Here is a 16029-nt window from a genome sequence, read left to right as displayed (position 1 = left end):
GGGCGAGCAGGGAGCCCTGGGATAGACGTGGGGAGTCGGAGCCACGTGACCTCAGGCCAGAGCACTGCCTAGCAGCCCCCTTGACCCAGTAACGAGGCCTCAGCACGTCACAGGTGCTCGTGTCCTTACGCCCTCATTCTGGTAGCCATTCGCAGGAAAATTGTCTGAGGCATTTATTTCACTAAATTTAATAACCTCGGTTACTCAAGGATGGGATGTGCCCGCCTGCTGGTGCCACCCGGCCTCTCGGATCTCGGAATCGGATCGGATGCCGCCACCCCATTCCCATGTCCGCGTTGGTTGTGTATTTGCTTGCAGCACAGAGACCACCGGAAACCCCGGTTCACGGAGATACGGTCTCGTCCAAAGGACTGTCCTGAGGCCTGACTTCGAAAGGCAGTGAACGGCCGAGACCCAGTCCTCAAGGCGTCCAGGATACCCAGTGTCACCGTCTCTCCCCAGGAAACTCGAAATACCCTGTCCGCTCGCTGTGGTACCCCGGGGTGCCTCGGCGCCCAGTTTGAGAACCAAGGCATTAGGCCCGTGAAGATGTGCTTCTCTCTTCTTCCTGCCTCACGCCTCATCTTCATGGGACACGTTTGCTGACGGTGAAAGAGACACACGTGGTGACGTGTTTAAAGCTGCGTCCGATCTTGTGCTGAATCTTCGGTCCCTGGTCCCTGCCTTGCGATGCTCGTTTTCACTGTCACAGCGTTTCCTCGATGTGATTGGTCCGTCAGGTACTCAGCTCCGTGCCCAGCTCTTCTCAGGAAGCACTTAGTCATGGAGGTGCCTGCGATTCTAATTCTGACAATAATGTTTTAATAAAAAAAAAAAACACTACATTTTTATTGATTTCAGAGAGGAAGGGAGAGGGAGAGAGAGAAACATCCATGATGAGAGAGAATCATGGATCGGCTGCCTCCTGCACGCCTCCCACGGGGACTGAGCCTGCAACCCGGGCCTGTGCCCTGCCTGGGAATCGAACCGTGACCTCCTGGTTCATAGGTCGACGCTCAACCACTGAGCCACGCTTCCCGGGCTCTGACAATAATTATGGAAACGTATCAACGCTGTGCGTACTTGTGCATGTGAGTGTGCGTAGGCATGCGTGCGTGTGTGCGTGTGTGTGCACGCGTGTGCCTGTGCATGTGTGCGTCTGTGCGTGTGTGTGTGTGTGTGTGTGTGTGTGTGTGTGTGTCCCTGTGAGGACGCCGTTGAAAGCTGTTGGGAGGTTCTCTCTCTGAAGTTGCAGGGGGAGGGCCCAGGGAGGCGACGTGTGGGGCTGGTGCTGGACTCGCCGATTCTAAGGAGGAAAAGGGAGCCGTTCATCGCTGGCTGGAATCCGCCAACGGACCAACGCGTTCCGCGAGGGAAGTGCTGGCACGAAGGGCGGTGGTTGTGTTTGCCGCCGGCAGCGAAGGGTATTTACTGGTGGGCGGGCAGCGCGGTCTCTGGAAGCCGTGACCCACGCCCCCCCGCGTCCGGGCTTTGCAGACCTCTTTCCGTTCCGACGACCCGCGTCGCCTGCCCCCAGCTGTCCCCTCCTGAGAGCTGTTTCGGGCGCCCTCGCTTCTCTCTCTCACGTGCCGCTTGCAGACGGCGCCTCGCTGTCCAGAAACCCCGCGGAGCCGTCACTGGCCCCTGTGGGTCAAGGTTGGCGCTCTTCCCCTCGGCTGACCCTCTGGGAGGAGGACATTGACCGGCAGTGGGGGTCAGCAGGGTCGCCAGGGTGTCCGAAGGCCACGGGGCCACGGCCGCTCCCTCCAGTGGATGGGCCGCCTCGGAGGCCCCGGAGCAGGGCCCACGCTGCCCAGCTGCCCTGAGGGACACTCCAGGCCTCACCCCGCGGCTGCACGAGGAGACGGCCCGCTGGTGCCCTCCGGGAGCAGTGAGCTGCTGTGCCTTATGCGCAGTTGCCTCCGCTCCGTTTACCTTTCCCGTCGTCCCGGGTCCTCCGCGTGATGGCCATGAGGTCATGGGTTGCTTTCTTTATTTTTTCTTTTTATGTGTGTTTTTATTGACGTCAGAGAGGAAGGGAGAGGGAGAGAGAGATAGAAACACCAGTGATGAGAGAGAACCATGGATCGGCTGCCTCCTGCACGCCCCTCACGGGGGATCCAGCCCACAACCCGGGCCTGTGCCCCGACCGGGAATCGAACTGTGACCTCCTGGTTCATAGGTCGACGCTCACCACTGAGCCACGTGGCCAGGCTGGGGTTGCTTTCCTTCTAAGCTGCGCCACAGAGGCCTGTCTGCTGGGCTTTTCGCGGTGGCGCATGCGCTCACGGCCGCTCCTCTCTGTTTACTCATCTGCAGAATTTGGGGAGCCCCGGCCCATCTCAGAGGCCACCCGCTCTTAGCGGGCTGAAGCAGGTCGGGGTCAGGGAGAGGGAGGGGTTAGTTCGCTCTCGGGATGTTGGAGCTGGAACAGACTGTGACGCCCATGCCGGAGGCAGCTGGCCCATTTTACAGACGGAACACCGGAGGCCACGGCCGACCGAGGATGGACCCGGGGCCTCCCAGGTCCAGACCACTGTCCTTCCTGCTCCCTGTGCTGCTGCCCCGGAGCCACTCCCCCTGGTTCGTGTGAGAAAGCGGCCAGTTCTCCTTTTAGCTGGAAAAACCCGGGTTTTTTGCACTTGCGCCCTCGCTGGGAAGAGGAAGCGAGTTAGCGGTCCTCAGTGCAGGGCTCCAGTGACCTGCCTTCTCCGAGGGCTCAGGGCCTTCCCGGGGCGCCGGTCTGGTTGGGGGGAGACCCGCCTGGCCCCTCCCAGGAGGCGGAACCGGGGACACCCAGAGGCCTGCTCACAGCCGCGCTGGGCCCGGGCTGGGCCTGGGCCTGGGTTGGGGAGGAATGTCTCCCCTGGTGTGTGTCTCCCGCTGGAGGACTCGGGGAGACGCACCCCTCAGCCACAGCCACCGGGACGGGGAGGGCGGCAGGTCCGAGGGGCCAGGAGCTGGTGCTCCGCAGGGGGTGCTCGATGCCCCGTTGTCAGCTCTCGCTGTGAAGGGCGCTCCGTGTCCTCGGGGACGTCATCTGGGCGCCCTGGCTTCCCTGAGTGTAGCCGGGACCACCGCCTGCCTGCCCAGCCCCCAGGAGGAGGGCACGGGACCGAGGGATGGGAGGGGCTGAGACGGAGCCGTGAGGGCGGCTGCGGAGCCTGCGTGTGGGTTTGTCCTGCTGGACCTGCAGGTGTTTTCTGCACCTCATGCACCTCAGGAGGTCACGCTCTGCAGGGGAGCGGCTCCGCCCCAGGTAAAGGGCCCAGAGCCCGCGGCCGGGAAGCGGATTCCTGCCGCAGGTAAAGGGGCTCAATGCCCGCGGCCGGGAAGCGGATTCCTGCCGCAGGTAAAGGGGCTCAATGCCCGCGGCCGGGAAGCGGATTCCTGCCGCAGGTAAAGGGGCTCAATGCCCGTGGCCGGGAAGCGGATTCCTGCCGCAGGTAAAGGGGCTCAATGCCCGCGGCCGGGAAGCGGATTCCTGCCGCAGGTAAAGGGGCTCAATGCCCGCGACCGGGCCCTCGGCTCATCGGGCCTCTCACCAGCATGAAGCCCGATAGAGGCTCGGTCCCGGGAGGCCCCGCGCCGGGGCTGAGCTGGGTTCCCAGGCAGCGTGTTTACGTGTCTTCCCTCTGCGCTGTTCCCAGGGCAGGAAGACCCCAACAGTTTGCGCCATAAATACAACTTCATCGCCGACGTGGTGGAGAAGATCGCCCCCGCCGTCGTCCACATCGAGCTGTTCCGCAAGTAAGAGCCCCCGTTCCTGCGGCCCAAGCGCCCCCCTCCCCGTCCACCCCGGACCCCGGACCTGCCGCCTTCGCGGGGTGCAGGGCTGGTCCCGCCAGTTCCAGGGCCCGAGTCACTGAACGGACTCCTGGGGCAGAGAGTGGCTCTCCCTGGAGACACTTTCCCACCTGACTGTTCACATCCCTGGCTCTCTGGACCAGCCGTGGGCAAACTACGGCCCGCGGGCCGGATCCGCCCGTTTGAAATGAATAAAACTAAAAAAAAAAAAAGACCGTACCCTTTTATGTAATGATGTTTACTTTGAGTTTATATTAGTTCACACAAACACTCCATCCATGCTTTTGTTCCGGCCTCCGGTCCAGTTTAAGAACCCATTGTGGCCCTCGAGTCAAAAAGTTTGCCCACCCCTGGGCTGGACGGTTTAGGAAACGCTGCTCTGAAGAGACTCCGTGGGTATTTTCTAAGTGGAATTGTTTTTGTTTGGTTAATCCTCACCCACGGATTCTCAGAGAGAGAGTGGGAGAGGGAGGGAAAGAAACAGCCATGTGAGAGGAACACACCCACTGGATGCCTCCTGCACGCGCCCTGGCCAGGGTCCGGCCGGGGCGGAGCCTGCACCCGAGGTACGTGCCCTTGACCAGAATCGAAGCCAGGACCCTTCAGTCCGCTGACGCTCTACCTACTGAGCCACACCGGCCAGGGCGAGTGGCATTGTTTTGTTGCAGGTAAAAGTCGGCCTAACGTCCCGTCTCCTTCTCCCTCCCTTCCTTCCTTTTTAATCCTCTCCTGAGGGTGTTTTTCTCATTGATTTTTAGAGAGAGTGGCAGGAAGGGAGGCAGGAGGGAGAGAGGACATAGAGACACTGATGGGAAGAGTCACACGGAATGGTCGCCTCCCGCGCACGTGCACCCCGACTGGGGCTGGGAGGAGCCTGCAACCAGGCCCAGGAGTCGGACCTGCGGCCCTTGGTGCTCGGGCGACGCTCTAGCCACTGAGCACGCGGCCAGGACGCGCGGTTCTGAGGCTCCCCGGCCCCAGATGCAGTGACAGCTGCTGGCCGCGAGCTGCCGGGAGCCCCCTCGCGCGGGTGTGAAGGAGGCGTCGCGGTGTCTCTGGCTGACGGGGCGCCTTCTGGGTTCCAGGCTCCCCTTTTCCAAGAGGGAGGTGCCGGTGGCCAGCGGCTCCGGGTTCATCGTGTCCGAGGACGGGCTGATCGTGACCAACGCCCACGTGGTGACCAACAAGCACCGGGTCAAGGTGGAGCTGAAGGACGGCGCCACCTACGAGGCCAAGATCAAGGACGTGGACGAGAAGGCGGACATCGCGCTCATCAAGGTCGACCACGAGGTCAGTCTCCCACCTGCAGGGCCTGGGCCGGCGACCCCGCGTCACGCCTGGAGAGGCCAGGGGCCGCCAAGCTCCCCGTGAGAGCCGCAAAGCTGGGCGGAGCCGTCAGATCGGGGCCACGGGAGGGTGTGGGGGACGCTGAGTGCAGCGCTGGGGCAGGGTGTGTGTGCGTGCATGTGTGTGCGTGTGCATGTGCGCGTGTGCGCGCGCGCCTGTGCATGTGTGCGCGTGCGCGCGCTTGTGTGCGCGTGTTTGTGCGTGTGTGTGCGTGTGCGTGTGTGTGTGTGTGCTCGTGGAGGCTTCTGCAATAAGCAGGCGATAAGATCAGAGAGGTTTCGGTTTGTTTTTAAAATGCATATGTAGGCATATTTTTATTGATTGTAGAGAGGAAAGGAGAGAGAGAGAAACATCCATGATGAGAGAGAATCATGGATTGGCTGCCTCCTGCACGCCCCACACTGGGGATCGAGCCCGCAACCTGGGCCTGTGCCCTGACCGGGAATCGAACCCTGACCTCCTGGTTCATAGGTCGACGCTCAACCACTGAGCCACGCTGGCCGGGCGGGTCTGCTGGATTTTAAACAGCCCGCAGGAAGGCTGGGTGCCCCGTGTGGGGGACACCACTGTTAGGAAGGGGCCCCAGAGGTGGGAGTTTCACCGGCCAGAGTAGCGCACCCAGACTTGCGGCTCCACCGAGCCCGTGGGGGCCACCAGCCGGGGGCTCCCCGCAGCAGGGTGCAGCCTGGATGCTGCGGGGGCTGCCCCCACTGAGCAGCTCCCGTTGGGGACACGTGGGGAGGACCACGTCCCTGCTCCCTCCGGCTGGGGATAGATAGTCTCAGATTTGGAGCCAAGTGGGTGTTTGCAGGGGGCATCCCTGGCCTGTCCAGGCAGGTCGGGATCCGACAGACCAGCTTTGCAGAGCGATGGGACCTGCTCCTGCCCCCTAGTCCCGCTCATCCTGCCCCCCTGCCCTCCTCCTGCCCCCCTCCCCCTCCTGCCCCCTGTCCCTCCTCCTGCCCCTCGGCCCCCCTCCTGCCCCCCTGATCCCCCTCCTGCTCCCAGCCTCCGTCCGCCAGCTGAGATGTGCAGTCACATGCTCTCCCACTGAGCTGTACCCCGCGCCCCTGTGTGAGATGTTCCCAGCCCAGGGAAAGGGGCCTGAAGCTGAAATGAGGCTTTCGCAGTGGATTCAGAGACGCAAGGGCATTAAACTGCAGGCGCTTCCCAGCACGGGCTGCGTTTGTGCCTGTAGGAGCTGGAGCGGGAGAAGGCAGACGTGTCTCCTTCCCTCGGTCCACGGTCCGTCCGTCCGTCCGTGCCGTGAGGGTGGCTGGTTTATTAGGGGGTGCGGTCGCCGTGGCGAGTGCGCGGTCCAAAGCGAGCAGCCGAGATGGGTGGCAGCACAGCCGGCAGGGAGGCGCAGAGCAGGCAGGACGGAGCCAGCACCCCTGGGCCGAGGGTTGCACTGGGTTCCAAACAGCCTCCAGGGCCCTTTGCTGACGACCCGGGACGAGACAGCGCCTCCCACAGGCCCAGCTCCCAGCCGTGGGCTCCTCACCTGGGCCGACCCTCCCTCCCTGTGCCTGCGGGGCGGTCTCGCCATGTTTGGGGGACGGAAATGACCTCCGACATGGCTGTCATTGCCACGTGTCCTTAGCATCCTTCCCGCCAGCCTTGCCCTCGGGGCCGGCTTCTCCCCACCCCCACCCACCAGCCCCCATGCCCGGCAGACCAAGCAGACCCTCCCCTGGGGCTGCAGCTGGCTGTCCCCTGGCACCCAGACCCCACGCTGTCCAGGCCCCCCTCTCTGGGAGCCGGTTTGCCTGCGTTTCCTTCCACTCTCGGGGCTCCCCGCCCATCTCTCCCCGCCCCCCCCACCCCCCCTCCGCCCTTGGCCTGAGGTGGCCGGAGGCATTCTGGGCTTGCGACCAAATAACTCGTCTCCCGCTTCTCCCTGCTGAGTGCTGAGCCCTGAGAACTAACCGCTGGGAGAGGCTCCCGGGCCCCAGAGTCAGAGGAGGAGGGTCCCCCGCAGGCTCCCCTCTGTCCCGGGGTCTCTGAGCCCCTTTCCCGGGTGGGGCCGCGCCAGCTCCCGAGTGGGGATGCGGCCGGGGAGGGAAGGACGGGGCCTGCAAGCGCTTTAATAGGAAGCAGCTGGAGGGTAAACCAGTTCAGCTCAGAGCAAAGTGTTTCCACATGGGCTCAGCGCCCCACGTGTGTGCGGAGTTTACATCGCGTCCAAGGGCAGGAGAGAGAGAGAGAGAGAGAAGGGGGCAGATTAAAGAGAGGCATTTGCTTTGGGCCGGAGGCCGGGCAGGAAGTCGGGGGATGTACTAAGAGGATAAGGAGGAGCCACAGTGGCTGAGCGTCGACCTCTGAACCAGGTCACCGTGCGATTCCGGTCGGAGCACAGGCCCGGGCTGCGGGCGCCCTCCCCGGTGGGGGGCGTGCAGGAGGCAGCCCATCCATGACTCTGTCTCATCATGGATGCTCCTATCTCTCCCTCTCCCTTCCTCTCTGAAATCAATAAAAATAAATTATTTTAAAAAGAGAAGAGGGGAAGTGTGCCAGCCGTGTTGATCAGCAGACACACAGGAGGAAGGCCCCCCCGCACCCCCACCCTGGTGACGGCAGGGTGAGGTCGGTGTGTCTGCCACACACATCCCGTTCTCACCCAGAGAGCTTAACTCCTGCAGGGCCCTGCGGTCTGGCTGGAGGTGCCCTCCTCTGCCCCTCCCCCTCTGCTTAGCCACCCCTCCCCCGCCTCCCACCCCCAGGCCCCTCTGGGGACAGGCACCCCTCACTGTCTGTTAGCCCGCCTCCTCTCACCCTGTTGGTGCTGACTTAGCTATTTGCTGCCTCAAGCTCATCTCCCCGCTCAAGCCAGGGACACACCTGTCAGGGGGTAGGCGGCCGAGTGTGCAGCGCCTGGGCGCCCATGGGAGAGCCGGCTGCTCGGGAGGGAGCGGGTGCAGGCGGGGGCACCGGGCTCCTGTGGATTCTCAGATGGGGTGAAGGTGTCCCAGCCGGCTCTCTGCTCGGGGCTGCCTGGGTGTGGATGGCACCTGGCTGTGCCATGGGTAGCGAGGCCCTGGAGGGGGGTGGGGGGTGGGGTTCCCTGGGCGCCCATCCCTGCCGCCAGCAGCCTGTGGAAGCTATGGGGGGCTTCGCCCCTCACCCCAGGCCCCAGTCAGTCCTTGGCCACCTTTTGGGCCAGATGCCACCTCCAGACCTGCTTGAAGTGTCAGAGGAGGGGGAGCTGGGGGCGGAGCTGTGTTCACTGTGGGGGGGCGGAGGCGGGCCCTTCACCCGCAGGTGCAGGCCTGGGCACAGGGGCTCCGCTCCTGTGTGTGGGAATCTGCCCTGAGTTCGGGGGGGGGAGGCCCCCCAGATGTCGGAGCAGGGAGTGGCATGACTCACAGGGCCTCCCGCCAGCACCCGGGCAGCCTGCGCGTCAGAAGGCGCTGACTAAGCCGCAGCTCGGCCTCAGGGACTCAGATAACAGTCAGCTCCGCAGCTGGGGGGGGGGAGGGGGGCGTCTGCCTCCCACCCTCCTGCAGCCCCGGGCCTGGACGTGGCCTGCGGGGCACAGCCCCCCTCCCTGTGGTTCTCCCGGCCTGCGGGGCGTCCCCTCCCTGGGCGCTGGCTCACAGGGCCTCCCCTCTCGCTCTCCCTGACTGCCCGGGGCTGCCCTGCCGGAGGGTTGGCTAAAGATGCCCCACGCCCCACGCCGTTCCATCTCCACATTGATCTCCACGTCCTCAGGGCTGGGACCACCTTTCCTCAGCAAGGCCGACGCAATGGCGGGGAGGGGACCTCTGTCCGGGGAGGACGGCCCCTCCCGGTGCCAGGCCCTTTGGAATGTGCGCCGTCTCCGCTCCCAGCCACCGGACCGGGCCCTCCCTTGTGTGTGCTCTGGCTCCTGGTCAAGAACTTAGTTGATTGAAGGAAATTCTTTGGCTGCGCTTTTCTCTTAATATGGTCTTGCCTCTTCCCCATGGCACGCGCTCCCCAGGGCCCTGGACCAACGCTGTTATTAAAGGTTCTGGCGAAGTGGTGGCCAGGTCTCGGGTCCGGGTCCGAGTTGGTAGGTGGCCCTGGGGCGTGTCTCCCGGCCTCACGGAGGGGCAGGCATTGGTGCCACGTGACAGCCTGGTGAGTGAGCAACAGAGGGCCAGAGCCCCGTGAGCATTTGCAGACCTTACCCGGCCCTCTGTCTGTTTTTGTAAATAAAGTTTTATTGAAACACAGGCGTACAGCAGAGTTGAGTTGCAAGGGTGGAGGCCCGTGGCCCGTGACTCCCGGGGGACTGTGCTGCTTTGCGCAGCCGCTGCTTTTGTTTTGTTGGGGAAGCAGGGAGCGAGGCCTGAATCTACCCACTTCTGTCAAAACGTGAATTCAAAGATGTTTTGCAAATTATTATCCAATTTTAAATCCTAGCCCTGCCCGGTTTGGCTCAGCCCGTGGACTGAAGGGTCCTGGGCTTGATTAAGGTCAAGGGCACATACCTCGGGCGGGGCACGTGCGGGAGGCAACCAGTTGTGTCTCTCTCCCTTCGATGTTTCTCTCTCTCTGGCTCTCCCACTCCCTTCCACCCTCTCTCAAGTGAGGGTTACCCCCCCGCCCCCCAAAAAAACACCCTGATGCTCCTCTGAGGTCTGGCCGTTGGTTCTTTCACTCACGGATTCTCTCAGGGTGGATTGAGCGTCTGTTTCGGCCAAACGCTGGGTGACGTGCTGGGGCCAAGCCGTGAGCTGGCGGCCTGTGGGAAACGGGTGCATCGGCACAAACTCGACGACGGGTGCGAAGGAGGAGCGAACGGAGGGGAGGCCGAGGCCGGGGCAGGAGGGGGGCAGAGGGCACGTGGGCGGCTGAGCTGGCCTGTTCCGTGCAGCCCGGAGGCCTGGGCCGTGGGCCAGGTGCACGCGGGAGTCTGAGAGCCCTGGACACAGGCCAGGGTCCCGCCTCGCTGGCTCCTGGGCACTGTCCGCACCCCGTCGGCTTTGGGCCTTTGGGGTTCCTGCTCATCCTCGGCAAAGCTCTGGTCTCCTGGGCTGCAGCCTCCTGGGCTCTGGTCTCCTGGGCTCCAGCCTCCTGGGCTCCGCTCTCCTGGGCTCCGCTCTCCTGGGCTCCGGCCTCCTGGGCTCCGGTCTCCTGGGCTGCGCTCTCCTGGCCTCCAGCCTCTTGGGCTCCGCTCTCCTGGGCTCCGGTCTCCTGGGCTCCGGCCTCCTGGGCTCCGCTCTCCTGGGCTCCGCTCTCCTGGGCTCCGCTCTCCTGGGCTCCGGCCTCCTGGGCTCCAGCCTCCTGGGCTCCGCTCTCCTGGGCTCTGGCCTCCTGGGCTCCGGCCTCCTGGGCTCCAGCCTCCTGGGCTCCGCTCTCCTGGGCTCCGGCCTCCTGGGCTCCGGCCTCCTGGGCTCCGCTCTCCTGGGCTCCGGTCTCCTGGGCTCCGGCCTCCTGGGCTCCGGCCTCCTGGGCTCCGCTCTCCTGGGCTCCGCTCTCCTGGGCTCCGCTCTCCTGGGCTCCGGCCTCCTGGGCTCCAGCCTTCTGGGCTCCGCTCTCCTGGGCTCCGCTCTCCTGGGCTCTGGCCTCCTGGGCTCCGTCCTCCTGGGTCTGGAAGTGCAAAGTGCTTGCGAGGGGCCGCTTGCCTCGCTCTCTGCAGGGAGAGTCAGGCCCCCAGAGCTGTGGCCACGGAGAACAGGCTGCTGGTGAACTGAGGGCTGATTGCTCCAAGAGCAGAGCCAGTTACCCAGTGACCTTCGTTAATTAAGGCGCCAGGACCCGAGAACGAGAACATGTGACTCCCGGTGTTTTCCTCTTTGCGTCGGCTACCAGGCGGCTCGGAGAAGCCATTGGCGCTGGGTAATGTCCTCTGTGTCCCCACTTTTTAAAAATATGTTTTTTATTTTTTAATTGATTTTTAGAGAGAGAGGGAGAGAGAGGGAGAGAGAGAAAGAAACATCGGTGGGAGAGAACATTGAGTGGTTGCCTCCTGCACGCCCCCTGCCGGGATCCAGCCCGCAACCTGGGGATGGAGCCGGACGGAGCCGGACGGAGCCGGCAGCCTTCTGGTGCCCAGATAACTGAGCCACACTGGCCAGGGCTCTGTGTCCCCGCTTTGTCACGAATAAATAGTCATTCACTTCTTTACTAGGCCCCGTCATGGACCACCTGGACTTCTTATCTGGCCGAGGTTACATATATTCACGATTAAAAACATAAACATGAAAGGAATGACGGAGCCTGGCAGCTCCTTTGCCTGTGGCGCGAGCTCTGTGTGGCCGCAGTGGACGCCCAGCGGCGGCTGCGTGTTGAGCGCTGAGCCGAGTGAGACCACAGCCCTCCCCGGGGGGCCTGGGCACTGTCCCCTGCCCCCCGTGCTCCCTGACCCCTGAACCCCACCTTCCCGACGTCAGGGAACCAGGCTGCACCCAGAGTCAGTGGCGCTGACCCAAGCACCTGGCTCGGCCGACCCCGGCCTTTGGGCAAACCCCACTCTTAAGATCCGGGTGGATCTTCTGAGACCTGGTTTGTTCATTCTTCTGTTTCGTCACTTTCCCATCCTTTGATTTTTAAATTATTATTATTTAATATTTTTATTGATTTCAGAGACAAAGGGAGAGGAAGAGAGAGATAGAAACATCCATGATGAGAGAGAATCATTGAAGGGCTGCCTCCTGCACGCCCCCCGCTGGGGATGGAGCCCGCAACCCGGGCCTGTGCCCTGACTGGGATCGAACCCTGACCTCCTGGTTCCTAGGTCGACGCTCAGCCACTGAGCCGCGCCGGCCGGGCTGATTTTTTTTTTTTTTTAAATAAATATTTACCGGCCAAGCGCTGTTGTGGCAGCGACAGCCAAGATGCAGTCAGCAGGTCCAGTGAGGGTCGCGGGGGCTGATGCGGGGGAGACAGCCGCACGCGCTGCAGACAGCGGTGGCCTCCTTGGGCCGCCGGTGTAAACACTCCCTGGCCACCGGCTCCGGCGTCCAGTGGTTGACATTCTGTGGTCGGAGCAACATTAGAAACGCTGACGTGTCCTGCGTGGCTCCCAGGAGGCTGAGCAGGTGGTGCTGCCCACGGCCAGGGTGGCTCTTCCCTTTTTCATTGGCTCTTTCTCTCTTTTGTGTTTGGGTAACCACCTCTGTTCTTCCTTCTTTTTAAAAAATAGACCTTTTTATTGACTTCAGAGAGGAAGGGAGAGGGAGAGAGAGACATCAGTGAGGAGGGAGAACCACTGACCAGCTGCCTCCCGCACGCCCCACACGGGGGATGGAGCCTGCTACCCGGGCCTGTGCCCTGACCCGGAATGGAACCGTGACCTCCTGGTTCAACCACCGGGCCACACCGGCCGGGCAAAAGCTTGTATGTTAGTCCCTGTATTGGCACCTGGTATGTGCTTTAGGAACCAGGCATCCATGTTTTCATTTGGCCCTGAGCCCCGTCAGTCATGTGGCTGGTCCTGCCCCAGGGGCTCGGCTCCAGGTGATCTCGCTTCACCCGGACCCCCCCCCCCCCACGTGCTTGGCTTCCCCGCCTCGGGGGCTCACTCCCCTCCCGGCTGGACCGCCTGCTCCCCCACGCATCTCAGGTGCGCCCGTCCGCTCTTCGGGGCGCTGCCTCCTGCTGGGTGTGGGCGAGGGCTGTTGCCCCCACTGCGTATTTTTTCTAGAAAATGAAAGGTTCGCCTAAGTGTTCCCAGAAGGCGCTGACTCACTGGGGTGGGGGGGCACCGCCAGGGCTGCCGCCTCCGCCTTTGAAGCCGCCTGGCACCCGGCTGCCCGGAAGCGGCCCTGGACGGTGCCCGGCCGCTGCGGTGCGGCTCCTGCAGACTCAGCAGCACGACATGGCTGTCGGCAGCGCCTTCTCCTTTTCAAAGGCGGGGAGGAAGCAGCGGAGCTGCCTCATTCGGTTACAGAAAAGGTGCCGATGTTTCTCCAGTTTCACTGGCTCTTGTCTCCCGCATCGGGGAGGGGTCGCGGCGAGAGGAGCGCGGGGCTGTTAGGCGGGAGGCTGAGCGGTGGGCGGCGCTGCCCTCAGGCCCCTGGGCCGTGTCCAGCTGAGCTGGCACTGGGAGCGGAGGCCCCGCTGCGAGTCGTAGGAAGGATTGACATGGATGCTGGCGCCGGGTTTGAGCCGACAGCCCCACGGCTGTCTGCTAAGAGGGCTGCTTGGAAATGGACCAGGTCTCCTGGAAGGAACCCTAATCGTCAGGCCAGGTGCCCGTGGACGGCACCAGCTCGCTCCCTTCTGTTGGAAGTGCTGGGCCCGGGACCCAGCGCAGTCCGAGTGCCCAAGGTCACGGGGCGAGTTAATACAGGACCAGGGTCAAGTCCAGATGTGCTGCTGCCCCGGGCAGTGTGCTCCCCGATGTGAGGAGGCTGGGGTGTCAGTGTGTGTGTGAGTGCACACCTCTGTGTGTGCGTGTGCACCTCTGTGTATGTTTGCATGCCTCTGTGCATGTGTGTGTGTGTGTGCCTGTGTGCCTCTGTGAGAGCGTGCACACATCTGTGTGTGTGCATATTCCTCTGTGTGTATGTTTGCACACCTCTGTGTATGCTTGTGTGCATGTGCCTCTTTGTGTGCGTGCGTGTGTGCCTCTGCATGTGTGTGTGCCTGTGTGCGCATATGTGCCTCTGTGTGCATGTGTGTGCCTCTGCGTGTGCGTGTGTGCGTGCGTGCCTCTGTGTGTGCGTGTGTGCCTCTGTGTGCATGTGTGCGTGCCTCTGTGTGCGCGTGTGTGCGTGCCTCTGCGTGTGCGTGTGTGCGTGCCTCTGTGTGCGCGTGCGTGCGTGCCTCTGTGTGCATGTGTGTGCCTCTGCGTGTGCGTGCGTGCCTCTGTGTGCATGTGTGTGCATGCCTCTGCGTGTGCGTGTGTGCGTGCCTCTGTGTGTGCGTGCGTGCCTCTGTGTGCATGTGTGTGCCTCTGTGTGCGCGTGCGTGCGTGCCTCTGTGTGCATGTGTGTGCATGCCTCTGCGTGTGCGTGTGTGCGTGCCTCTGTGTGTGCGTGCGTGCCTCTGTGTGCATGTGTGTGCGTGCCTTTGCGTGTGCATGTGTGCGTGCCTCTGTGTGTGTGTGCGTGCCTCTGTGTGTGCCTACTTTGTCTTCATCTGCACCCCCCTTGCCTGTTTTGGGGAGCAGCCGGAAGCAGCCTCAGCCAGGCCATTGCTCAGCTCAGCCTCTTCCCCGGGAGGTTCCGCAGCTGTGACTCACCCAGCGGCACCCCCGCCCGCAGAGCCCGCAGCAGGTGGTGCGCCCAGGCCTGCCCCGCACTCCCCTGCCCGGGCTTGTCCCACCCCTGCAGGAGCCGCCTGGCCCTGGAGGAGCCGCCTGGCCCTGGAGGAGCCGCCTGGCCCTGGAGGAGCCGCCTGGCCCTGGAGGAGCCGCCTGGCCCTGCAGGAGCCGCCTGGCCCTGGAGGAGTCGAACTGGCTCCCTCTGCCTGGCCTCTCGTCTGAGTTTTCCTCGCGTCCCCATCGCCCTGGTGGTGGCACCTCTGCCCCGTCACCTGTTCCTGTGGACGGTCGGGCACCGAGTGGCTGTCTCTCTGGCCAGCTGTGTGAGCACTGGGCTGCGGGCAGCGTGGGCTGGGACGGAACACCTGGCACCTCGTAGGCGCAGAGCATCCTGGTCCCGGGGACGCCACCGCCGAGCTGGGGGACCCCCAGTCCCTGGTGAGGGGCCCAGGCACGATGCTCAGCCCTCTGTCCCCGAGGGGCTGGCTGTAAGGGCCGAGGGAATGTCAGAGCCCCAGGCAGGGGTCACACAGGGCCGGGTTCCCTGTGGCTCTGCACGGACGGGCCCCTGGCGTCTTGCTGAGCTGGCGGAGGTGTGGAGGCCGCGGCTTTCCTCTGACGCAGACTTCCCCTCTTGCCCCTGCTCCCCACCCCCCGCCCCCCAAAACCTGCATGAGCGAGCAGACTCACCGGAGCCCTTTCTGAACAGTTGGGTACCCCAGCGGGCAGAGCCCTGAGCTGGTTCTAGGTTCCCTCCCGTGCACCCCATTCCTAGGGAGGCTACACCCAAGCCGGTGAAGGCGTCAGGGGGCCACACTCCCCTCGCCAGTGGGGGCCGAGGGCAGCCGCACGCCCGGGCTGCCAGTGACCACAGGAGGCATGTGCTGGGCCCTCGGGGGCCTCAGCTCTCTCTCTCTCTTTTTTTTTAATATATTTTTATTGGTTTCAGAGAGGAAGGGAGAGGGAGAGAGAGTCAGAAACATCCATGATGAGAGATTGATGTTAGAGAGGAATCGTTAATCAGCTGCCTCCTGCACGCCCCCCACTGGGGATGGAGCCTGGAGCCCAGGCCTGTGCCCTGACCAGGAATCAAACTGTGACCTCCTGGTTCCCAGGTCGACGCTCAGCCCCTGAGCCCCGCCGGCCGGACTGGGACTTTGTCTCTTCACTGCGGGGCCGGAGGCTGTGTGGCTCTCCACTCATCGGACAGGAAGCTTGGAGGGCACGGGTGGCCTTCACCCATCTCCTGCTCACTGTGCCAGGCCCTTTGGAGATGCCCCGTGAAGGGGGTGGAGAAAGTTCTCTCTTGTTGGCAGTGTCCCTGGGAACTGGGCCGCCGGCCGGCCGGCTGCCATCAGAGCCCTAATACAGCAGGCACCAGCCTCTTCCCCGGCCACAGATAGCACCCGGCCTGCAGGTACGTGAACGCCTGCGTGGGGAGTCCAGAGCCCACACCCAGGGCCTAGCACCCTCCCGGCTCCTTCGCCATCAACTCACTGGCAGTGGGCTGGCCTCAGGTCTAGGGATTCGTGCTTTCTTTTTTTGAATGTATTTTTATTGACTTCAGGGAGGAAGGGAGAGGGAGAGAGAGAAACCTCCATGATGGGAGAGAATCATGAACTGGCTGCCTCCTGCACGCCCCACACTGGGGTTGGAGCCTGCAACCCGGGCCTGTGCCCGACCGGGAATCGCACCCTGAC

The 16029-nt window shown here is 63.4% G+C and overlaps 1 protein-coding gene across 2 annotated transcripts in view; it reads left to right on the top strand.

The window, feature by feature from the left end:
- Positions 1-16029, top strand: part of HTRA1 (HtrA serine peptidase 1) — a 34918-nt gene that overhangs the window by 8000 nt on the left and 10889 nt on the right. For both annotated transcript variants that reach the window (XM_081105154.1, XM_081105155.1), the window contains exons 2-3: positions 3651-3750; positions 4893-5097. In XM_081105154.1, coding sequence (XP_080961280.1) covers positions 3651-3750; positions 4893-5097 — 305 coding nt within the window. The remainder of the gene's footprint in view (positions 1-3650; positions 3751-4892; positions 5098-16029) is intronic.

The sequence above is a fragment of the Myotis nattereri genome (assembly GCF_964212035.1).
Source record: "Myotis nattereri genome assembly, chromosome: 13".
NCBI classification, from domain to species: Eukaryota; Metazoa; Chordata; class Mammalia; order Chiroptera; family Vespertilionidae; genus Myotis; species Myotis nattereri.
Note: the sequence above shows the minus strand (reverse complement) of the source record. Positions and strands in the feature narration are given on the sequence as shown.